This window comes from Rattus norvegicus, chromosome 3 (genome assembly GCF_021556685.1).
Source record: "Rattus norvegicus strain SHRSP/BbbUtx chromosome 3, alternate assembly SHRSP_T2T, whole genome shotgun sequence".
Classification (NCBI taxonomy): domain Eukaryota; kingdom Metazoa; phylum Chordata; class Mammalia; order Rodentia; family Muridae; genus Rattus; species Rattus norvegicus.
The window spans coordinates 126,687,534-126,713,274 of NC_141536.1; the positions used below are offsets into that span (position 1 = coordinate 126,687,534).

The following is a 25,741-nucleotide window of genomic DNA, read 5'->3' on the forward strand; positions in this document are numbered from 1 at the left end:
TTCTTGATCATGGTCTGTGAATTGTTTCTTGGATATTCTGAGCTTTGAGGCTAATTTCCACTTATCAGTGAGTAGATACTATGTGTGTTTGTTTTTGATTGGGTTACCTCACTCAGGATGATATTTTCTAATTCCATCCATTTGCCTAAGAACTTCATGTAGTCATAAATTTTAATAGCTGAGTAGTTCTCCATTGTGTAGATGTACCACATTTTCTGTGTCCATTCCTCTGTTGAAGGGCATCTGGGTTCTTTCCAGCTTCTGGCTATTATAAATAAGGCTGCGATGAACATAGTGGAGCATGTGTCCTTGTTATATGTTGAAGTATCTTTTGAGTGTGTGCCCAAGAGTGGTATAGCTAGGTCCTCAGGTAATACTATGTCCAATTTTCTGAGGAACCACCAGACTGATTTCCAGAATGGTTGTACCAGTCTGCAATCCCACCAACAATGGGGAAGTGTTCCTCTTTCTCCACATTCTTTTTAAAGCAAAACTTCTCAAACTTGAATCTGCATCCACATCACCTGGGAGTCTTGTTCACCAACAGATCTGGAGTCAGCATATTGGTGATAAGAGTCTTCGTAGAAGCATGCACCTGACCATGCCGATGTTGCTGGTGAATGCCTTGTGTGACAACTTCCTGTGTTGTTTTCCTTCTTGCTAGGTTTTTCTCTATCCAACACTGTTGTGCTTGACTTTTTCCAGTACCCATGTGCTATAGTTTTATGCCTCCTACCCCTTCAAGATTGGTGTATCATATTTATAGCAGGGAGAAGATCCTCAGAGCTCAGTTCTAGGAGCTTTGACCTTATTTGGAATTTAGAGACAGAGTTGCAAGCATAATGTGCTCCTACTATCAGGCTGAGATCTGGCTCACCTGCCCTTTGATCCCAGCATGGAGACTGCCAGTCCTTTGAGGAGCTCTGCCTTGGCTCTTCCGACAAAATGCACAACGGGAATTTCACTTTGTGATATTTATTATACAATATAAGTATTTTTAGTATTTCTTGGTCTTTCCCTTAAAGAGGAAGCACTCAATTAAAAAGAAGCATCAGCGAGTACAAAAATTTGTATTGTTTGAGTAATGAGCAAATATGATTAAGAAACAAAGCATGGGTTGCATTTAAACAATCTCAAGGCACAAAGATGGGAAAATATTTAATCAGACAGTCATGATTCTCCTTTTTTTTTTCCTACATGAAGATCAGTCTGAGCATTTAAAAACATTTGAGTAAAATTTTCCAGTTTTTCACCATAAACAAATTTACCAAGGACAGAGTTATCTATAACAGATGCAGCTAATTGGGTCGGGAATTTAGCTCAGTGGTAGAGTGCTTGCTTGCCTAGCAAGCGCAAGGCCCTGGGTTCGGTCCTTAGCTCTGGGGAAAAAAACAAAAACAAAATAACAAACAGATACAGGTAGTTGTCCAAGATCTAGAGTTGGATTGAGCTCAGAAAAACTAATAGTCTAGTTTATCATCACATGCACAGAGGTAAGAGCTTTCAGGGAGACCCCATTGAAGAATGGGGTGGACCCTTTTAGGACACACTGAGCCTAGAATTTCCCAAGCAAGGAGAGAATGGTGCCAGATGAGTGGAGCCTACTCTCCCAAACAGAGAAATTCTTGGTTATCCTTAGAGACTCATTATTACACTACACAAGCAAGGGAGACGCTGGAGAGGACCAGAGCATCGAGGGAACTGGTAAGAGATGGCAAAGACCTGACTTGAGTGGCCAGTCAAGGGACAAGACGATGATGAATTCCAATTCTCTCTAGAAGCAAAGAATGATGAAAACTTGCTCATAGATGAGCTGCACAGGGTGTAGAACTGCTACTTAGTGTTTTACACATCATAATTGTTAGCACAAATCTTTAAACACTGCCAATCAATTTTAAAATAAGACCCATAGTGCCTGACTAGTATAAAAGTTCTCCACATGCTGCTTATGCTACTAAAAGCACAAATGTCTATGTGAAAAGGAAGACAATGAGAAGAAGAAATACAACCAGATATTTCACTCAGAACTATCTCACCCAGATGTGTTTAACCTTCTCTGAAAACATAAACTGTAAAAACTCAAACATGAAGAAAACTTGGGAGGATGCAGTACAAAATGATAGCTCGTTAATAAGTGTTGAAGCTGTCCTCTATTCCTGACCAAAGTCTGCCTGCAGCTCTGATCCAGACAGACACATGCTGACCAATATCCAGTAACAGTTGGCTCTCAAAAGTCATGACACCACCACTATTTCACTGACACACAGGACTGTGTGTTGACTAGGTTTCTTTGGACCCCCCTCAGCAAATGAAAGTATCAAGCTTCCTCTTGCTTTCTAGAAAAGGTTTGTCTTACCAGAAGTTTTACAGATAGCTCCTAGCCAAATTGTACACACAGCAACTAGCCCTGATATGCTGGACGAATGTGTCGCGTGTTGAGGTCATGGTTTCAGACTCATTCACATTAATTCAGATTCATGCACACAACAGCCAGAAGAAACTATTATGACCCCCAGTTCGTGAGGAGAACTGCAGTAAAGAGGATGTTTGGACATTGATAATGCTACTTTGAACCCTCTCTGTAAAGTCTGTAGATAAAATAACAGTAATATTTCTTAACTGTGCTTTTATCTGGATCTGCAATACAAACACCCATTTCACTGTTTATGAACAAGGCTTTATTAGGCTCTTGTAAAGCTACTGGGAGAATTTACACTTTCACCTGCCTCACAGCACCTGGGGTAATCATCCATTTTAATCACGTGTGTCTTTATCGATAAAACTGATCGCACCATGACAATGTAGTTATTTGACTCAGCTAAGGTGGAAAACAGCTATGGGTTTAATTAGGAGCAATTTAACATACATTTTTATAACTGATGCCTATTTCTCTTCATGCCACAACTTGCAGGGAATTAAGTTATAAAAATAGTTTACATGCCTATAAAGACTGCAAGCTCTACTCAATTGAAAACAAAGAAAGTAATTTGTACTGTCAAACCATCTTCTTAAACTTCAGATGAGGGATGGGGGGGTGGGGCGGAGGAGCTGGGAGGTTCAGAGTAAAAGATAAAAAAGTCTGTAAGGACAAGCTCACCTTTTGAAACAAGTTTTGACCCAATGCCTTAAACTCAGTTTGAAGCTACAATAAATGAAGTCTCCAACAGTTGAAAACTTGCAAGCGGGCGTACACAGCTTCCCAAGCCTCTTCCCAAGAGACTTACGACTGCTCTAAGATATGTAAGAGTCCTCATGAATATAATAACTCAGTATTACTCAATATGTTCAAAGACAAACTTAGTCAGGCTTTTAAGTGCTAATTGCATTTGGATTCCCCTAGCTTTATCTCGGGTGCTTATTTAAGTTTAAAATTACCCCATTGCTTTCACAACAGAATCCCCCACCTTTGAAGGGAGGCAGGTTCCAGGGACTCCTTAGAGGTCCAGACTGTTCTGCCTGTCTGAATTACTTGGGTTCAGTTATTTCCCATCTACAGCTCAGTTTTCCTTTGCTATTTCCAGGATCCCTTGCTGACCTTTCTCGAGGGCCTGTTCTAGCTATTTTTAAAATTAAAAAAAAAATTTTTTTTTTTTTGCTCGGCCACAGAAATACTGCTGAAGCCACCTTTCACAATTGTAACAGTGCATTGTGGGGCTGGGTGTGTGAGTGAAACATCTTCATCATTGGAGGATTGTATTTTCTTCCAAGGCAAATTAATTCCGCTGTGGAATTGAGAGAAGCAGTTGATAGGTTAAAGGCCTTAAGTCAAGACAGGGCCTAAGATACTCTGTCTGAAAAGCAGTGAGGCACCTTCGTCAGCCCAGGGATACCTTCCTGAGAACCTGACTGACAGTACAGGATTAAGGGAACATAGACAGCGGTGACCATCACTGGGCCTAAAAGGCAATGGGCTTCATCTGGTATTATTACCTCTTGCCAAAAAGGTTTTTATATTTTCCAAAAAGGTCTATTCCTGACGTCTTCTCCACATCTCTCTCATCCCTTTTGAAACAGTAGCAAAAGTTCAATTATCACACTTTTTTTAGGTCTAAAATGACATGCCGTTGATTCTATCCACATGCCACTACTCAAAAATGTCCCATGGCCAGTTAGTATCATCCAGAGAGACACAACCAACAGGATGTGTATGTGGTTAGAATTTATGGCTATAAATATCAACATCGGCATAGATACAGGTAGAAAATTATCATAAAGAATTGAGTCATATACCTATGAGCTTAGAGGTCTCATTCTGTGCTGTGAGAGCTGAAAACTCGAAGAAGCCAGTAGAGGTAGATTTATTCTCTGCTTGATGGATGGAACCTCTGCCCTCAACTGACACTGACACCATCCGTTCTCCAGTATGGTAGACTGTAAAAGCAATCTCCTCTCCTCCTCCTCCCTTTCCTGTATCTCTGTAATACACCTTCATAGCTCTTCCCACAGGAAACCTGGGGCTATTTGCTCTTCAGTTGAATTTGGCCTAGTTTTGTGACTGCTGTAGACATAGAATTCAGCATTTTTGAGCCGCTACTCAAGAGTCTTTGCCTATTGAACATTACTAAGAGAAAAGTCTAAACTAGCCTGACAGGCAATGAGAGAGAACATGTAATAAAGTTGTGTGGCCCGAGCTTAGGCCCAACAATACCTAGCCTCCATGGAACCTGATAACAGTTGCATGGTGAGACCAGTTAAAATGAGCCGACTTACTCAAGTAACTCAAAATCTTGTGAGACACATTGTTTTGAGATATTCAATTTAAGGATGGCTTTGTATTAGGTAAGTTCCTGCTATCATGATTAAAAAAAAAATACCATGGCTAAGGCAACTTGGGGAAGAAACAGTTTGTTTTGGTTTATGAGTTCCAGAGGTGTACAAGCCCATCCTTGCAGGAGGACATGACAGTAACGATATGCAGTTCTACATGCAGAATGATAGAAGCAGGATGCTGAGAAGTCACATTGTAAACCATAAGCCTGAAGCGAAAGTGAGCTGGAAGTAGGGCACAGCCATTACCTCTCAACACTTACCTCCAGTTGACTTCCTCCAATTAGCCCATGCTTACTGGTGGGCTGCCTACGAGTGCCACCAACTGAAAGCCAAGTGTCCAAGTGCCTGAGCCTAGGGACACATTTCTCTTTTAAGCCACCACGTGTTATCCACACATACATAGTTATTATTGATACAGAGAGAACGCATCAACCCAGTCTTCCACATGCACAGTGTGCCAATGCTGCCCTTTCTCATGGTGCACTGGTCAGTGGCAGATTAAAGGATGCAATACGTGCTAATGGAGGTGGAGAGGCCTCTTAGAGTTTCCACCCTTGACCATGAAGCCCCAGCTTAGGAAGTTATTATTCTTTCTATGTGTGCCCTGGAATGCAGGCACAAATAAACAGACCTGAAGACTTGAAACCTGTAGTCTTCCCTGGACCAGCAAGATAAGTCTGATCAAATTCATCTGAAGGGTGTGTGTGTGTGTGTGTGTGTGTGTGTGTGTGTGTGTGTGTGTGTTTAAAAATGTTTGACTTTGTAATCTGCTGAGATTTTGCTTTTTTTTTAATGTCCCAGACATTGCTTTTTTCGATTAAAAAAAACTTTTATATACATGGATGTTTTGTCTACATGTGTGGCTGGTCACCACATATGTGCAATACCCACAGAGAACAAAAGAGGACATTAGATCCCCTAGAATTGTATTTATAGATGGTTTTGAGCCACGATGTAAAAGCTGAGAATCGATCCCTGTCCTCTCAGAGAGCAGACAGTTCTCTGAACCACTGAGCCATCATGTCTTCAGCCTCAGATATCACCATTGTCATTTAGTAATATTAACAAAGCAGAAACTTACGTAATGAGAATGGCCCCTATAGGCTTCTGTGTTTGGATTCTGGTCATTAGTTGGCTAACTTTTTGCAAGGATTTGAGGGTGTGGCTTTGTTGGAGGAGGCATGGCCTTGTTAGAGGAGGTGTGTCACTAGGAGTAAGTTTTGAGGTTTCAAAAGCCCAGCTAGTCCCCAATCTCTCTCTCTCTCTCTCTCTCTCTCTCTCTCTCTCTCTCTCTCTCTCTCTCTTTCTCTCTCTCTCCCTCACTCTTTCTCTCCCTGGCCCTCCCCCTCCCTTTCCCTTCTTGTCCACCCCCCCTCTCTCTGCCTGTGGATCATGATGTAGCTCTCAGCTATACCTGCCTGCCTGCTGCCCTGCTCCCCTCTATGATAATCGTGACTAACCCTCTGAAACTCTAAGCAAGCCCTCAATTGAATTCTAACAGTTGCCTTGGTCATGGTGTTTCTTCAAAGCAATAGAACACAAAGATACTAATATAGAATATTTACTATAGGATACATATTATGATGATCCATAAACTACCAACATTTTTTTAAAACAAAATGCAATGTAAACTCTTCCAAATGTTCCCGAGGATCAAATCCAGGTCTTCACAGGGGCTAGGCCAGCATTCTACCACTGAGCTACCTCAGCCCCACACTTATTTATTCATTATGTCATAACTGATTTATCCTAAGAGATTTTACAAGATAAAGAATTCTACTGAGAATCAACTTTAATACCATAGTTCCTGGAACATCTTCGATTGTACTTGTATTTGACTTTAGATCTTATACAGTCAATGCTAAACATGTTGTTCTGTTATCCAAGCAAGGAGTAAGTGTTTTAGTCTTGACTCCCCACTTACTTTATTGTCCTTTGGAAGATCAATCATCACTGGGTGCATCACACAGATTCTGCCCTAGATCTAGTGTGCTAGATTTATGAGACAAAGATCATACATTTTCAGGGAAAAAATATCATTTAATTCAATTGGCATTTTTAAAATATATGAGTTTATTCTATTGTATAAAGAGCTAAGAGAGAGCAACCAAACTCTATCTTCAGCCAGGTATCGAAAGAGTATTTTTGCTCCTTTATTTCTACACGTTGAAGTCAAACTTGCGTATGTTCAATCCACAGATCTGTTAGTACATTAGCATTATATCAAGACATGAAACACACTGGGTACTCAGAAAGTTTCTTTGTAGCCCAAGTCAGTTATAGCCCCCTACACGTCTATTCTGAGCTCTCATTTTCCAACTTGCTATACTTTTTCTTGAGTTTCACATAAACAATATACCAAATGTATTCTGATGTATGATTTTTCCATTAAACAATATGTCTGTGAAAATCACACATCTTGTTCCATGTAACAGCCAACTGCTTGTTCACATACACTGACAATTGGTATTATACTTTGTGGATATATATTGAAGTGTGTTTATCCATTCTAAAATTGATATATACATCTGGATTGCTCCCAGCTGTACAGTATTATAAAAAAAATCTGCTATGGATATTCTTACATGTGTCCTTTTGTTCTTATAAGCACTCATTTACTTGGGCCTATTTTTCTTAATAGTGTTTTAATGAAGTCAATTTTATACATTAGTGTCCAAACAGAACAATTAAGCAATCAATGATAATCATAGAAAAGAAGATGCTGCCACCTTTCAAAACTTCTTTATAAGATTTTTTAATAGCCATGTAAACACTAATTCAGTCATGTCTTTAGAGTGTTAAAAACTTTTAACTATGTATGGTTTCTGTGCACATTCATATATACACATAAATGTATGTGTTTAAGGTACCATAGATGTGTTTAAGGTACCACACACACCCCTATGTCTGAGAGATCAGGATCTCTCAGGTTCCCCTGAGACCAAGTTCTCAGCACAAAGGAGACTGACTTGCCCCAGCTGGATGTGAGGGCAGGGAATGAGAGACAAAGACAGGAGATAGAGGACAAGGGAGAAGGGGAAGGGAGGAAGTAAGAGGGGAAAGGGTATTCATCCCTAGAACAAATGTAGGACTGCCTCTAGATAGAAAGGAGATAGACATGGCCCACACAGGCAAATGGTGGTTTATAAAAGTAAAATGGGAAACCCTGTGTTAGGATGAGGTGTTGAATTTTAATTGGGCATGCTAATTAAGTGAGCCAAAGGGGGCTTCTGATTGCTGAACTTCAATAGTTGGACCTTGGTAGTCAGCCTCGGGAGGAGAAATTGGCCAAATAGTGGAATAGACCTTGGTGGCTAGCTTTAGGAATGCAATCTAATGGTCTCTAGCAAGGCAGAGGGAATGAGGGAGAAGGGCAAGGCCTGCCAGAGCCACACGCTCCAGTTGGCCGGTGTCCCTTCCCTTTCCCTCTTAGGTATGTAGGACATCTGGATCTCCTAAGCATTCCTGTGGCTCGGAAGACACTACCTCTGAGTTTCAGCTTGAGCACCTTTCCATGGGTTTTTGTAATCATTGGGAAATAACCAACAAGTAAACTCATGGCAAATGAAGGCTTCGAGTTTGAGGACTTGTTTATTACAACCAATGTCTCTTCACTGAGTACACAAATATCTTTTGTCTAAAATCGCTGTGCCTTATATCACCACCATATGTCGCATGCACAAACACCCACATAAATACACACCACAGATCCGTACAAACATGTACATCCACACAAGCACACACCACGCAGACGCACACATACACGTATACACGTGCGTAGTGTGAAAATAGCTTATCCTTCGATTTTCAGTGAACAAGTGAAACGTCCCTCTAAAGTATTATTTTATTTTCTTGGCACCAAAAATAAAATATACATTAGAAAGTCTTTTTTTTTTTTTTTGGTGAGTTTGTGGATAACTACAGGTGAAAAGGCAGCAATTACTCACTGAAGTACATTTTCAGAAGCAAGTTAGATTGGGGTAAATGAGGGGAAAGTCTTGACCTTTGTGGGGCAACCACCCCACATTTCAAAGGTTTATTAAGAGTGATGATGCAGGCACTCCTTCACGGGCTATTTCTCATCTAACGTTCCTCCTGCTTAAGAGTTTATGAGCGGGAATCTTCCGACTTTAGACACATCTGGCACACAAATGAAGCCCCACAGCCCTCTGTCATTGTGAAATTCTCACCACAGCCTGGATGATGAGGTCCTGTGTTTATTAGTAAAGATGTTAGAAGCAGTTGATTGCCCTGCTCTTCCGAGTGGAGACATCTCAGAGGTGGCATTTTGGAGGTGTTAGCTTCTTCTTTCTTTCTAAGGAACTACTGGATTAATTCCACTTCTAACTGCAGGCTAACCGGGGTCAGCTTTGGCTCAGAGCTAACCTTACCTACAGTCGTTGAAGAGATCATTTCAACTGACTTTACTATTAGAGAAGAGCTAACATTCCCAGCTTGGGTTATTTTTCTTTCTTTATTTTTTTCCTCTTTTTTTATTTGATGGAGTTCTTAATTTCCATAAGTTATATTTAGATCTCTTGCTTTAAAAAAAAAGATTTTAAATATGAAATGCTTTTTAAAATCCCTGAATATAACCAGGATTAGTAACAACTTTCTCTTTTGTCTAAAATACAGTCTCACTGACTTCCAAAACTAAACAAAGAATTTCAGTCCGATTTATTATTACTATTGATAATGACCTTTGATTAGAACTACCAGAATAACTGATTCACAGAGTTCATACTGAGGACATTGAGCCTCTCCTATGGTCCAAGCTACTGCCCTGAAGGAGCTGGGACAAAGATGACAAACATCTTGGAAGAAAATGAAGTGCATTCCCAGAAAAGTAGGTAAATGCATGCTTCCTCTCTTCCCACACTGGAAAAAGTCAGAGTACCAATATATTCTCCATCAGTAACTCTGCCCAACTTAATGCCACAAAAGAAGTAACTCAGGTTCTCTGTAAGTCGAGTCAAATCCCCCAACAACTGGCCAAATTAACACCACAGAACGTACATGATGTCTTCAGAAGAACTCGGAATTAACTGGCTAGAGCTCCTCCCTCGAAGTGCACAACGTGAAATTGGTCCCGCAGAAGCAAGCAGGCAAACATAAGAATTGAAGGTCAGGCTGCAAATTCAACTGCCCACACTTAACAGTAATGACACATCAAAAGGGGAAGGGGGAGTAAGAAGCGATGGAGGCTAAAGCCGCAAAGACACAGAATCCTGACAGTGTAAAGCAATCAGCACTTCTCACACGACTTCTAGATGCAAAAGAAACCTGACAGGCATTGTATGAACTATTGGAGTGTACATTTGTATTCTAGATTAAACAATAAGGCACTGAATCAAAATGCCTCGAGGATGAGAACTGTGCTGTGGTGATGGGGAATCTCCTTGTTCTTAGGAGGTACATACTGAAGTCTCTGGACCAAGGCACTCGCAACAGCTCTGTGCTAAACTATCCCGTACAACAATTATTTATTTAGCTTGTTGTCTATTTAGACTAGGCTCATCTGGGTGGTCCTCTGAGCTGGCTGGACTTCCTTCTGTGCTTCTGATCAAATACAGTGGCTCTATTTCTGGAGATGGTCTGTGTTTGCTCAGTAACAGAGTTGCAGAGGAGGCTAAGCTCCTGGTTAATCTAACCATGGATTATTCAATGGAAGAAGCAACACATACACCACAGACAGACAGAGACAGAGAAAGACAGATAGGGACAAAGACAGAAATTCAGAGAGACAGAAATAGATAGGGACAGACAGAGATTCAGAGAGACACAGAGAGACAGACAGAAACAGAAACAGAAACAGAGACAAAGCAGAATTTTTGAAGCCTAGCTGTAGAACTCATTCTTCGCTCCACTAGTCTGAGTGCAGTTAAGGATGATGCCCCTACCTCGTAAGGGAAGGGTCTGCCAAGTTGCTTCACAAAGGCCCTGATAGAATACACGGGGTGGGGGGCTACCAGCAGAAGGCAAGACTATGCATTCATAACTCCTCCATAGGTTTGAAATTCTCCAACCCCTAAAAACTGTGATGAGGGATAGAAGGTAGAAAAAGAAGCCAGTCACAGAAGAGTGTGTATTCAATGTATATTCATTTTTCAAAAGACAAATCAAAGGCAGGCTTACAGAAATCAGAATATTAGCAATGTTTGGGTGCTGGGTTCTGGAGAGGAAAGCATTTACCTTCTGGAGCTGAGCCATGAGGATTCCACTAAGTTACATACATAAAAGTGCACTCATTTTTGTGTAAGAACCATGTAGAGAAAATTACCTTAAAAAATAGAAGAGCATTTAGTCATCTGGTTCCTTTTCAGACACTGCCTCTAAGTCCCTATACAATATTGAGAATATCTATATATCATCTAGACCTCATTTGTAAACTGACATCTCCACTCTGAGTTTAAATTGCAACTCAATTGTATGCTTTCTCTTGGGCCTAGACATTTTCAGAAGTTGAAATAATATAAGTTATAATTATATAATATATAATAATATAAGTTGTAATAGGAAAGTGCTTTCCTCCTCCAGGCAGAGCATGTCACTGGTTTGTTTTGCTTTCCAGATTTTATACAGAAACAGTTATCATAAAGCAAAAGCAATGAAAAGAACTTCGTAGTTCAGGTGAGAGACTAAAGAGATAGATAAATGAACAAGCCAGAAAAGTACTCCGTGATCTCTTGGCCTTTGTGGGTAAAGCAGAGCGAGCCACAGGTGTCCTCTCAGTGTTCACACATTGTGTGTGCGGTGGAGTGCTGGGAACGGTGTCACCAGAGCCCAGGTGTCCAGCAAACCCAGCAGCTGCCTTCAGGGGAGGAGCCCCTGAGTGCGCCTCAGACGTCGTGATTTTCTCACTTCTGAGCATTCTGACCCCTTCCCAGTTCAAAGGAGAGAAGAAACGGAACAACATTTCAACTGTTTTGTTTGCATTTCCTCGAAGACTTTGAGTTTACCCCCCAGGGCTCATTTGAACTATGATTTCCAGAAGTTTTGTGGAAATCTGTGCTCTTGGATTAGCTATTGAAATACCCTCTACTGTGTGTATTTAGAAGAGGAGGTAAACCAACCCCTGCCCTCCCTCATAGGCAGAGTATGGGGTACTTTACCTAATGGAGTCACATGACTCCTTAGCTTTCTTATAGGTGAACATGACAGCTGAACTTCACAGCAGTCCTGAAAGAGACATTCTCAGCACCAGTTTACAATCAGGAAAACCAAGATTCAAGACTCAAGAGTATGGCCAGTGGATAGAACTGAGCTCCCCTGAACTCCACAGTAATACAATGCCTTCAAGGAACTTAAGATGAGGTGGGGAGACACACTAGTCTCCCACCACAATGACAGTCAAACTAAGTCACATGCCCCACTAGTTGTGTGTTTTATCGAAACAGCCTCACCCATTTGTTCCTGCCCTTTTAATGGCTGTGTTCTCCTTGAAACGGTGAAGCTGCATGTGTGACAGGAACCTTTTTGGGGGGAAAGGGACCAAAATGATTGGTGTGGAGTCCCCTGAAGAAAAAGTGAGCCATCTTCTTCTTTGAGAACCTTAATCTTCTGCAGTAGTCAATGTCTCCAGGGCAAGCATCTATAACGAACTCTTAAGATATCAGTGACTTAACACATCAAAAGGAGTTTCCTTTTAAATCACACAACAGTTCTTCAGCTAACGGAGGGTTGGGTAAAGTATCTGCCCCAAGGACTCAGCTGATAATACTGTAAGGTTACCTGGGCAGAAACATGCAACCAACAAGGAAAAATAAAAAAAGATAGCCCCACCTCCGAGGCTTTAAAGTCAAGGTCTGGAAGGGGGAAGGGACACTCATATCATCTCCAATCACCTTCTGTTGGCCAGATCACAGTCACATGACTACCCAACTACAAAGGACACTGGGGAATGAAGTCAATGTGGTCTAAGGGTGAAGAGAAAGAGGTTGTGGTGAACACCTAACAGCCTCCACTTATTTATACACTCAGAGGAAGACTTGTTTTGACCTCTCTGGCTTCCTTTAAAGCCCATATAAAATATGCACATTTATTTTTACTCCATTGAGCAGTTAGAACACATATTAAACATATATGTGTGCATAAAATTCTATGGTGTAGTTTGCTTTACAAACTACAAACTTAAGAAACTTAAGAAGTTTGTGAGAACTCGATGGTACCTCTCTGTCCCCCAATGGGTGCCTGAAACTCCACACACTGCCATATGATACCTGCGGTGTTCTTTCCCCTACGCACGTTCCTAGATATAAATTAAAACTGAACAAGTACAACAATGTACAATAATAACTTCATATGAACATCATCTCTCAAAATACCTTATTTCATCTTTCTGGGATGAGCCAGATTATGTTGTTTCTACCTAGGAAGACGACGTTAGATCAAAGACAAAACTTCTAGACATACTGTGAGACTGCTTCTAGTATAATTTCTAGTATAACACAAACACTGGAACACCACAGGAGATGATCTGATAACCAAGAATTTACCATGTTAAGGTGACAAGCAGAGCATACAGTGGAGAGAAATATGATCCATCCCAGTACGGATGCAGTAGAACACTTGGAGATTTCATCACGCTGCTCAGAATCATTGTCAATTTGAAAATCCTTAAATATTTATTTCTGGGCTTTACTAATTTTTATTAGTATTTTCAAACTACAGTTGATCTGGGATCACTAGAACTACAGAAAACAAAGTACAAGCAAGAAGACCACTGTTTAGGTAATGAAACCAGCTGTGATTTTTGTTGAAGTTTGTTGAGGTTATATGAGAATTTCTTCTGTTTTCCCTTTGCTTCTGCATATGTTTATAGTATGTGATATATATATATATACATATATACATATATGTATATATATATATGTTATACCTCTCTTTAGTAACATTTAACATCAAACTTTCTACCATAAAAGACCTTAATGGAACCATGGTGTTATCAACGAGAACATCTGTAGGCATTGAGTCTTGATTTCTTCAAGTAGTAGTGTGAGCTAGGCAGAACTGCCCTGTAAATACGATTGATAATAAGTATAAAAATCTATGAAAGAACATACAATAAAATCATAGAAGAGGTAACAGTAATAATCAGAAGAGAGTCCAATAGGAGCTGATTTATTAAGTAGAGTCAAAAGAAATGACAAACAGAATATCCAATATCCTTAGCCATCAAGGAAATGCAAACCAAAACTCTGCATCTCACTCTGACTAGAGTGACTTTCAAAAAGAACAACATATATTGGCAAGGGCATAGCTAGTCTGACACTATAGGAATCAGTATGGCTCTATCAAAAAATTAAACTAGAATTATCATATGATCCAATTATAACACTCTTGAGCATAAATACTTGAAGTGTGTGTGTATATATATATATATATATATATATATATATATATCTAAGTCAGCATACCATACAGATGAGTTCATATCCATGTTCACTGCTGCACTAGTTACAAGACATAGAACCAACCAGCTTAGCTATTCATCAACAGATGAATGGATTTTTAAAAATGGAAATTTGTGTGTGTACAATACATATATAACAAATTCTATTCAACCACAAAGATACCTATCCCATTAAAGAAGTCCCATTAGGGATGTGGAAAGACATGCTGGTTAGATCTTGTCAAGGTGACATAAACTGGGATCCTCTGGGGGAAAGGAACTTCATTTGAGAAATGGCATTCACAAGACTGCCTGTACTCAAGCCTTTGGGGCATCTTTTCCCTTTTTGATTAATGACTGCTATGAAATTCGATTAATGTGTGGTGTTGAGATGGGCCCCAGCCCATGGCTGGTGGCCCCATCCCTGTGCCGGTGGGCTGCATAAGAAAGTTAGTTTCACAAGCCTTGGAGACTAAGCCACTAAGTAGTACTCCTTCTTCTTGGTGGCCTCTGTTTCAGCTGCTACATTGAGTTCCTATGCTATCTTCTTCCCATGAAGACTCTAAGGTGACATATAAGCTATAAGGTGATATAAACCCTTTCCTTCTTAAGATGCTTTTTGGTCATGTTGTTTATCTCAGCAATAGGAAATATAACTAGGGTAAATACTGATGCCAGGATGGAGGTCTTCCTCAAATAATCTGATTAAGAAAATTCATCACAGCCACTTGGACTTCTGTTGATTCCAGATGCAGTCAAGTTGACAAAAAAAAAAAATTACTGGTCAGAAGTTATGAAATCCCACTCTGTATCAGCCAGTGTCCTTACTTTTAACTGATGGAATCCTCTGAGCTTGCGGCTGGAATTTTCATTGCCACTCAGTCAATCTTAGAATGAGAGTTTGAGTTTGACTTTCAACGACTTGAACTGTAAGGCTGCTGGGAAAAAGACTATCTAACAGGGCACACTTAGAAACTTTTAGACTGTTTGTGTGCATCTGAAGCCAGTGAATTGGAGCATGAGCTCATTCTTTTCCTTTGTCACTTCATCCCCTGATGCTAGAAGCCACCAACTTGCACCATTAGGCTTTTGTTGCTTTGTCACAAAATATCAAAAGCTTTACACATGCGTAGTGTCACTAGACACTCTGTCCTCACAGAGGTGAATACAGCTTAAGTGTGTTTATCTAGATAACATCTTTAAATACATTAGATCTTGTGGATTAAAAAAAAAACTTATTGCTCAATAATGATGCATTTGTGTGTCAGGTTGATAAAGACTTAGTTGTACTGCTTAACTTTTTGTCAACTTCACACAAGCCAGGATCATCTGAGAAAAGGATCATCTCATTTCAATTGAGGAGATGTCACTACCAGATTACCCTGTGGGTATCTCTCTATGGAATATTCTTAACTGCTAATTGATAAAGGAGGGCTGAGACCACTGGGGCAGTGCCATTCCTGAGGAGATGAGCCTGGGATACACAGGAAAGTAGGCTGAGCCAGCCAGAAAAAGCAAGCCAGAAAGCAACACTCCTCCATGGCCTCTGCCTCAGGTCCTGCCTTGAGTTCCTGCCCTGCCTTCCCTCCATTATGGGCTGTAAGATGAAATGATCCCCGAGTTGCCTTAGTCATGGGGCTTATTGTAGCAACAGAAAGCCAACTGTGAAAAGGGGGAAAGGTGGGGAGGAGAACAAAGGATCGGAAAGGACAACAGAGGTTTGAATATGATTAAAGTATATTATATGCATGTGTGTAAATGTCTTAATGAAGCCCCTTACCTTGTGTAAGTCCTGTACTCAAATGATGATCAGGCAGTTATCTGTGAAGATGGTACCTGTCTTGGGAGGTGATGATAGTTGTAAATATCAGAAAATCATGTGTGTTTGAATTTAAAAGGGTTATTTTTTCACTTGAACAAATTGCAGATATTTCTAGTTCAATGACTCTCTTCTGAACAACACTGAGTAAGGTCTCCTTCTACATCTTAGTTCTGCCATAGTGAAAGGGAAGCCTGAGTCCTTGTTGATAATCACTCAGGAGTCTTAAAACTACTAAGACTCCACACTCCTATCTAGATCCAAATGTGGCAAGAAAATGTCTTCTAGATGCAAATTTAGGAAGAAAGAAATAGTATACTGGGGTCGAGTGGGCTTCTAAAATGCTCTACCACAGAGATGGCCTAATCCAGGTTTTCTGGGAATACAGACAGAATAATAGACACATTCTATGGGAATGCAGTAAGGCAGGGGGAAAAAAAAAAGATGTGAATATAGTGCCTTGGAGATTTTGAAGGATGTAGGACTGTTTTCAAACTTTCATCAGCTCCTGAGACAATTTCAGAAATGCCCTTGAAACAGAATTTGGTGACACATTAGACACATGGTTCCCTTTTCATGTGATGTGTAAGCCAATGTTCCCTAAGCCCTCAGAAACAGGGTGCTGCTGGTAGCATTGCTTTGAGAATGCAACTGGCATGTGCTTACCAGAGTATAAATTCATCTGGAATTTGGGTCGCCCAGATTGAAGGGACTTCAGTAGCATTCACTCATACATTAGTTCAACATTTAATAAAAGCATCTAACCCCAAACTCAATTTACAATTTTACAACATTTTATAAAGACTTTGATCTTTAAATCTCCATCTATAATTTTGTAAGAATTTACATTCCCTGCAAGAGTTTCTTCCCACACTTTTTTCTTTAGTCATTTTTCCTTAGGAGAAAAAAATTGTAACTTTTGGATGAGAGAAATGCAGTTGAGGCTCACATGAGGAGACTGTGTGGGGGAAAAAAGGCAAAATACAGTATCCCTTAGCCCTAATCTAGAACAGCCCAACAGGAGTCATTTGTCGCCTCTGTGTGTCTACCCCACCACCTGGAAAGTCCACATATCTATGGCCACAGGATTCTGGCTTGCCATCTTAATTTATATATTCCACCTGTGTGCTGATTAGGCTGCCTGATGCTCTTAAGTGACTCTAATTAGAAAACACGCAGGGGAATCCTTATGGGATTCCAAAGCTGCTAGAATCCCCTTTGATCTCCCATCTGAACCACCAAGGTTTATTGTTTCAATTTCTTCCCTCAGCGCTCCAGTTGACAATTATTAGTGTTTCAGAGCCTGAAGATAGCAATGGGATGCCAGGCAGCCTAACAGTTGAAAGCGAGCACTCTGTCAGGGAGGGGACGCCCACCCTTAACGAAAAGGAAAAGGATGGCGTCCTGCACTTTATAAATAGCTACAAATTTATTAATGAGCTGCTGCGTTTGGCTAGAATTTTAAAGATGTTGCCAGCATTTTCAAAGAGGCAGTGGGTTAACCGGCTACAAACAGTTGCAAACAGCATACTTAACCACAACTAGTTAAATTCTATAAAACGCTAATACTACGGCGAACCAAGGAACGTTTGGAGTGGCAAAGAAATTCATCTTGGAGTTTCCAAAGAAAAGATTTGAACTCTTAAGACAGTTTAGTTAGGAGTCTTCTGTCCGTTTCCAGTGGTCATAGAAAGAGGTAGAAAACGAGGGAAGAGTGACGTGCCAATAGGAAAGTTTGATTTATTTATTTAATTTCATTCACCTATGGAGAATCTGAAGGATTTGTCCAAGGGTCCTGGGTTGCGCATGAGAAATGGAAATGTTGGACAAGGGTTGTGGGAACGCGTGCTCACGCTTGACTAGGGCTGGGCTCACCGGGAGGGAAGGGCTGGGCTGGCTCTGGGGAGGAAGGAGGCGGAGGGAACTCGGTATAAAAGTCTCCAGCCTAACAGAGCGCCCGTCACTCGAGCCACTTGGGGAAGGCGGGAGCCAGAGCCACGCTGGACCCAGTTCACTCTAGCCTCAGAGGCCAGAATCCTGCGCTCTCCAGGTCTATCACCCAGCCGTTCCGCTCGCACCCCTTGCAAGGCATGAGTCGCTCGCCGGAGCCCGAGGCTGCAGCGCGGTCATGAGGCGGTGGCGCAGTAGCAGCGGCTGCGTTTCGGCAGCCCCCAAGTCCCCTCCAGGCGCAGCTCCCCCAGGATGAGCCCTCAGACTCAAGCCCACCAAGCTGAGAGTCACCCAGCGCCCCGCTGACGTCCGACCGCTTTCGCAGCGCACACCGTGTCCCTTGTTGCCTCCCACGCGACACCTGCGCACTTAAGTAGACGCGCGCGAACTGAATCCAACTCACCCACTTTTCCGACGCTCCAGGGCGCTGGAGGCGCACGGTCTGCTGCACCGGGTGATCAGCCAGCCCAGAGCCCCGCAGCTAGTGTCAAGACCCTTCGGGACCGACAGACACCGTGTCACCACCACCCCTAAACTCGCTGCTCAAGGTCAGGGCGCGCAGTGGCGTCGCAGACACCTGGTTTGTTTGGCCTCTCCGTTCTCCACTCCATCAACTCCAGCTCTACTTTGCCCATAAACTTTTCTCAGGTGGCCTAGGCGACCTCCACGCTCCCAGGCCCCCAAGCACTAGTGATAGCAGAGGGTTAGTCCCTTTGCCACAGCGACCTCGGCAGCGCGCTCTTAGCACAGCGGAGAAGGCGGACGCAGGCGCCGGCGGGGCGCTCCCAGTTATCCTCAAACGGTGACAACCTTGGTGACCCGGAGCCAGCCCATCCGGGGACTGGGCGAGCGGGGCGAGGAGGCTGGAGGTCCTAAGGAGCTTGGAGTGAAGAAGGTGGTGGCCCCGAGGGTGAGTGGTTCGGGGCAGCGGGGGCGGGGGAGCCGAGAGTGGAGGTAACTCCGGGCTGCCTCTGAAGCCCTCCTCCTCCTTCTCCTCCTCCGCCTCTTCCCCGCGCTCCTCTGGCGGCAGCTCCCGCTCCAGCTGCGGCACCGCGGCCACATCTGGGGAGCCCATGTGCGCTCGGGGGCTCGGCTGCGCCCGCCCCGCCGCCGCCCCCGCAGCTCCCTGCACGAAGGGTGGACCCTGGCCGGGCCTGGGTCGCGGACCACCCCGGGTCCCCATCGCCGCCGCCGGACAGCGCCTGGGATTGCTCGGCCACCGGCTTGGACGTCCCCGGCCCCGCGGTGGCTCCGCTGTGGTGTGGCGGCGGCGGTGGCGGCTGCTCCTGTTCCCCGGGCCCGGTGCGCTCGGCCGAGCCCAGAGCCAGCCCTGCCGGCCCGGGGAGCGGGGCCGAGGCGGGGGCCGAGGCGGGAGCCGCACACTCAAGCTCGGGGGCTCCGACTCCTCCTCCCCCGGCGCCGCCGCCGCCGCCGCCGCCACCGCCGCCCGCCCCGCGGGGTCCTAAAGCCGCGCGACTCAAAAGGATGGTGCGCCTGGCCGCGGAACTGCTCCTGCTGCTGGGGCTGCTGCTGCTCACTCTGCACATCACCGTTCTGCGCGGATCCGGAGCCGCCGACCGGCAGGACGCGGCCGCCAGCAACGTCAGCGGGTCCCAGCTGCAGGTGAGTGCGCCGCCGGAGGGGGCGTGCGCGGTTGCGCGAAGCTGGGTGGCAGGCAGGGTAGGAAGCTAGCTCCCTGGTACATGCCAGGAGGCGGGTCCTCTGGTCCACCAAAGAGCACTTTTGCCTTAGCAACCCAGCTTAGGCAGAAAAGACTGGACAAGGGGATGGGGACTGAGGGTGGGTGGGTGGAAGGGTTATGTGCAAAGGCCAGGCCTGTTGCAAAGTCTACCTAGAAAACACCTCAGATCTTTCACATGTTTGACACCAGGAAGAGATTTTAGGCTTGGGAGGCACAAACTAGCTAGATGATGTTTTTGATTCTGGGTGCTGCCAGAGAGTTAGTAATTTGTCTAGAGGCAAGAGAGGACTGAGGTGAGGCGACACAAAGAGGCCTTATAAGATAAATCTCCAAACTGTATTTAGGAGAAAGAATTCTGATGGGTGTGCAAGCAGGGTCAGAGGTCAAGACATAATTTCTGGAGACTAGCCAGACACCCCACCCTTGCCTGAGTGATTCCTTCACCTTCTATGCCCCTTTGTACCAAGCAAAGGGCCATAGTCAAGGCACCTGTAGGGATTTGGTGTGAAGTTACTTTGGACTTTGAAACTTGTAGCACAGACTTCTTCCGAGGGACCATCTGCTTCGAAGGTTCTTTTAGTAATAGGATTCTGTATTGGCTCCAAAACAGGGAGACTTGAGGCCAGGGGACATACATTGGGTCTTGAGATGACAGATGAATTTTGTTGAATAAAGGTTGCCCACATGGGCTTTTCTATTATGGCTCTGGAAAACCTGTCTCATGGTTTTAGAGATAAAGCAGTTTTAGAGATAAACCGGAACTAGTAGAAGTGACCCGGGATGTTTCTCCGGACGCAGCCAGGATTCTCCACTCTCTAAAGAAACCAAGCCAGGCCTACTAAAACTCTTCACTGTGCAAGGTTGAGATTTTTACATCTTTACGCCATTAAAATATAATAACCTGTTATTGAAAAGAGCATGTATCTAAACAAGTCTACGTCAGGTATTCACCATGCTACTGTTTTAAGAGTGTTACAGGATCTAACTCATTTAATCTCATCACAACCCTCATTACAGGATTGTTAATCTCTCTGCCCTACAGATGGTGAAACTGAGGCACAGAGTAATTAAACTTGTTAGAATTCACACATTCCCACCTGTTGGTTAATTATATCAAGCTTGCTGTCTGCCAGACTGAAGGAAGGTGGCCCTTACAAATGCAAAACAGGCCTGCAAAAAATGCGTACCTTAAAAGTTCCCAAATCCTTCTAAAAACACTTTGATTTTGTAAGAGCCTCTCACATTACCCTTTGGGTAACCCTGTGCAGCAACAGATATTTCCCCATGCCAAACACTGAAGAAATCATTCTTAATATCACCAAGACTTCTGGAAATTGTATTTTATATGTGATGCTTTCTTTCCTCGTGGACTCATGAAAAGCTGTAAAAATGATGTTCTATGGAAAAGTAAATTTGGCAGATTTCTTTATGAGGTGCTTGCTATCATTAGAATAATCTCCGGTTGGCCTTTTCCACCCCAACAGTACTTTAATGAGAGACGCAGCTGTTGGAACTGGATGGGATTCTTGGAGGGCTTTTGCGGAAGAACAGCACCCCCCCCCAAAACAACAGAAGAAGTGGGGGATTTGGAAACGGTTCTGCTCCTAGGAATATCTGGGGTCCTAAGTAGCTGCTAATCCAGTAGCTTCAGTTTATCTTGTTACAGTGTTCAGTTACGGTGAGCCTCCAAAGCCTTCACTTAAGCAAGCCTACTGATGACTTTAACAGTTTAGTTTGTAATTTTATTCTTTTTGTAATTTCTTCTTATAAAAGTTTTATATTCTTCCTGACCAAAGTTATTTCTTAGGCTCAAGGCAGTATAATTCAAGTGGACAGAGCCAGTTAAAAGCTGCAAAAGACATTTATCTGCTGTCTGCCAGATACAAAAGAATGCATTTGCGAGCAGCAGGTGTACTTGAAGACAAAGCTGTGACCACAGAATTCTTTCTGTTTGCTGGACATGTTGAGCCCAATCTTAAATCCCATCTAAATGGTTTGATTCGGTAATGTCTATATTACCAAAGTCCTTCTTAGTTATCAGACACTCGGAGGATTCCCGTACATAATGAAACAGGTACTGATGAGTTTGCCTTAGCCGCTCTATTTAGAATTATTTAAAAAAGAGGCACACTTTTATTTAAGATTTAGTGACTTGGATGGATCAAGGACAACATCCAATGAAAGTACTCAAAATAGCAACGAAAAGAGCTAAAGATTTATTGAGTGCCTTTTGTAGGACAAGCAATGCTTTTACCACTGTACACATGCTGACTTCTCTAAGCTCAAAAAGAAAAGAGCCCCAGGAATTAGGTACTGTCATCACCCCACTTTCAAGTGGAGAAACTGAGGTTAGACAGCTCGCTCTATAGTTGGAGAGCTAGAAGCTCCTTAATTTGTTTTTCTTATTTTATAGTATAATATATATCTCATTTATATCTTGCGTATTATATTTCAAATGATAGATCCATATTTCAAGTTGTCGGTAAACTCAGAATACTGGCTACAAAACAGGGGCAACTTTTAAATGCTGCATTTTCAGATACACATCTGTATTCTCGCTATGCCAACTACCAATGCATACATATGTACATAGACATCTGCACTTATATCTATACAAAAACATATTTAGAATCCTTAATAAGATTTCCTTGGTAGTTCCAGGGTGTTCTAGGAAATTGTTTTTTGTTTTGTTTTGTTTTCCTTTGTGAATTCCATTGCTGCAGGTATGCTGCATTGAGGTGACAATAACGGGTTTTGAGTACATATTCTTTCTGTTGGCTTGTGGGTCATAAAAGATCCAGTAAGAAATTTGATTGTCAGCACTAGCTGTACAAAAATTCATGGAACTGTCAAATGTGTTGACTTCTGAGTGACTCATTTTTCTGGCAAGATTTATCTTGAGTTGGGAGATACTCTGGTTAGTTTTTCATATGTCTTTAATTAAATGATAATGAGAAAACAATTATATATGATATAAAAGCAGCCTAAAAGACAGGACATTTAAAAATATAGGCTCCATAGTCGGTAACAATTATAATCAAAACAATGCTATCTCTTCTTTTAAACAGAACTCTTGTGTATCATCTAATAAATCTCACTCAAATCTAGAATTGTGATTTTTTTTTAAATAGTAAACCCCGACCTCATTAAAGCAGTGAGATTTAAGCAAGTTTAATGAGATGCCAAATTGGTTATTTTTACAATAGCATGAAAGGGAACCGAACTCTGAGCTTCTATGAAAAGATTCCGCTCTTGATCTGTCATCACTACAAGCATGCCTGCTGCCTCTTTATTCACCCGTCGCCCTCAGTAAAACAGTGTAGCTTCATGTACTCCCTACTTCTTCTGAGCCATAGCACTAGAAGGACAGCCACCCTTGAGTGAAGTCCCTCACAGTGACTCCCAATGATTGACAGTCATCTCCTTATCCTTGGTGCATTCACATTGAGACCTTAGCGAATGCTCGGAACTCTAGGTAGCAGTGAACCCTTGCAAACACTGTTTCTTCTCTACTCACACACCTGTGACAGAGAAAGAACAAAAACTTTCAGCAAGATAGAACCGTTATAATGATATGCTGCCAGATATTTCATCCCTTTAGTTAGGAGAGCATGCCATTTTAAGCTTAAAAATTAGATTTTTTTTTTATATTTTCCATTTAGTATTTTTAGACTTTGTTTGATTGCTGGCAACTAGAAACAAAGAAGTGAAACCAGAGACTGGTTGTCCACCGCACTGATGAGGATATGGAGAACGGGAGAGATTGAAGTAACTTGCTCACAGTTACACAGCTAGGGTAGGGGAAGGTCAGGTCGAGGACTTGGACCCAGACAGGCTGGCTATAGGGTCCAAGTTTTCGTTCCCATCTATCAACAAGATTCCTCCAACTTTGACTGAAGTTAATAGGCATCTGTCTCTTGTTTCCCAGCTTGCATGCCCACTTTCCAGTCAGACAATTGCTCTTATCACTGGAACCCTTTGTAAGTGATGGATAATTGTCCCACTCCCCTACTGCAGCATAACAAACCACTCTACAATGTAGTGGCTTGAATGCAGCCACAGTTTTATTTGCTTATGAGTTTGTAGGGCAGCATCAAGCTCTGGGCTCAGCTGGGCAGTTCTCCTGTTCACCTCTCCTTAAATTATTCGTGCATGTAAGCCCTCTGTTGGTGTAATGGGAGTGAGGTAGTGCGATGACCTCATTTATAAGTCTGATGGTTGTTGGAGGTTGTCGCCCACCTGCTCTCTCTCCACACCCTCTCGCCTTCATTTCCACTTGTAGGCTCAGAGCAGCAAGCAAATGAAAGCAGGTGTGAGACCCTCTTAACAAATGTTCGTGTCTTGACATCAACTCTGACTCTCAGGGACAGGAAAGAGATTCTGGTTCTAGTGGGAAGGAGCCTCCAAGTTATGCTACAGAGGCCTCTGTGAATCTGAAGGAATTCTTGGGAAATACAATATTGATCTTTTATTCCATGTCCTTTGTAATTGTCTGGGCCAACTTGCTTTGTTTATGCTACTTTTGGCCATGGAGTAGCTGGCTTTCTTAAACCTATTCAATTCCCAAACTTCTCCCTAATGGATTTTTGTTAAACATTATAAAAATCTTTAAAATATATTTTGTCCAAATGGTTTTGTAGTTACACTGTTTTAGAAAAGCATTCAGCTTTGAAGTTATTTCTGGGTTTTAAATATATAACTATTTATTTTTGCCTGAGGGAATAACGAACTGTCAAAGTTGCTAAATGTTTCTACATCGTCATGTACTAAACGTCACATGTCTAAGTCTGCTTCTTCACATCTATTCTATTCACATAGAAATATGACTGTGTTTTGTATAATATGCTCATGCCATGTACTTTAATAGAGTGAATATCCTGTTTTAATGTTGGTGTGTATTTCTCTGTGTGTGTGTGTGTGTGTGTGTGAGAGAGAGAGAGAGAGAGAGAGAGAGAGAGAGAGAGAGAGAGGTGGAGGGAGGGAGAGGGAGAGGGAGAGAAGGAGAGGGAGAGGGAGAGGGAGAGGGAGAGGGAGAGGGAGAGGGAGAGGGAGGAAAGGGAGAGGATACTAGCAGGTAAAGGCTCTTGCCACCAAGCCTGAGGATCTCTGAGGACAGGACGTGAGTTTACCTCAGGAATTCACATTTTGGAAGCAGAGAATCAGCTCCCAATAAGTTGTCCTTTGACCTCCTCAAGCACACTGTGGTGTGCGAGTACACACACACTACATACATACACACACACACACACACACACACACACACACACACACAAACACACACATACACTCACAAACTATACACACATACACATACACACACATACACACACACACACAATCAATCAATCAATTAATCGATGTTTAAAACAATCCTTGGAAATTTATACTAAATATATTTCAGTGAACTTCAGAGTTGTTTTCTTTTAAATTACTAAGATTTTAATGAGAATTTTATTTTAATGTCTTATGACTTTAATGCTCCTAACTATGACAAAAAGTAGAAGTGTCATTTCTTGAAAAAGCTTTATGTTTGTTCTTCAAATTTGACTTTTAAATTAAAACTGGTTTTTTTCACACAATGTCTTCTGATCATAGCCTCCCCTCCCTCATCTCCCGCATCCTCCTCACCTCCACACTCATCCAACTCCATGACTTTTCTCTTTCTTTTTCAAAAACAAATAGGAAAAAAATCTTTTTTTTTCTCATTTTTGTTTTATAGATTTTCTGGATTCGAATGCTTTGGAGAATAATAGCACATTAGTTTTTGTAATGTTCATCAATTTTTTTTTTCTGGAATTAGAAAAGCTACAAAGCTTTTAAAAAGCTACACTCAGGGCTGGAGAGATGGCTCAGCAGTTAAGAGCACCCGACTGCTCTTCCAGAGGCCCTGAGTTCAATTCCCAGCAACCACATGGTGGCTCCCAACCATCTGTAAGGAGATCCAATGCCCTCTTCTGCTGTGCCTGAAGACAGCTACAATGTACTTATATATAATAAATGAATAAATCTTTAAAAAAAAGATTAAAAAAAAGCTACACTTAGCAACTCCCAATTTCAGATGTTTGCTTGGCTTTAGTGTGTGTGGAAGCTGCCATTCCACTTCGGTAAT

General features: G+C 42.4%; 1 protein-coding gene across 2 annotated transcripts in view; it reads left to right on the plus strand.

The window, feature by feature from the left end:
• Positions 1 to 19,074: 19,074 nt before the first annotated feature.
• Positions 19,075 to 25,741, plus strand: part of Ism1 (isthmin 1) — a 79,152-nt gene continuing 72,485 nt past the window's right edge. Inside the window, exon 1 of one of the 2 annotated variants that reach the window (XR_015683044.1) lies at positions 19,075 to 19,553. Coding sequence is in view for 1 of the 2 variants with exons in the window: in NM_001134552.3 (NP_001128024.1) it covers positions 19,416 to 19,553 (138 nt within the window). In the remaining variant the exon portion in view is untranslated. 2 annotated transcript variants of the gene reach the window in all.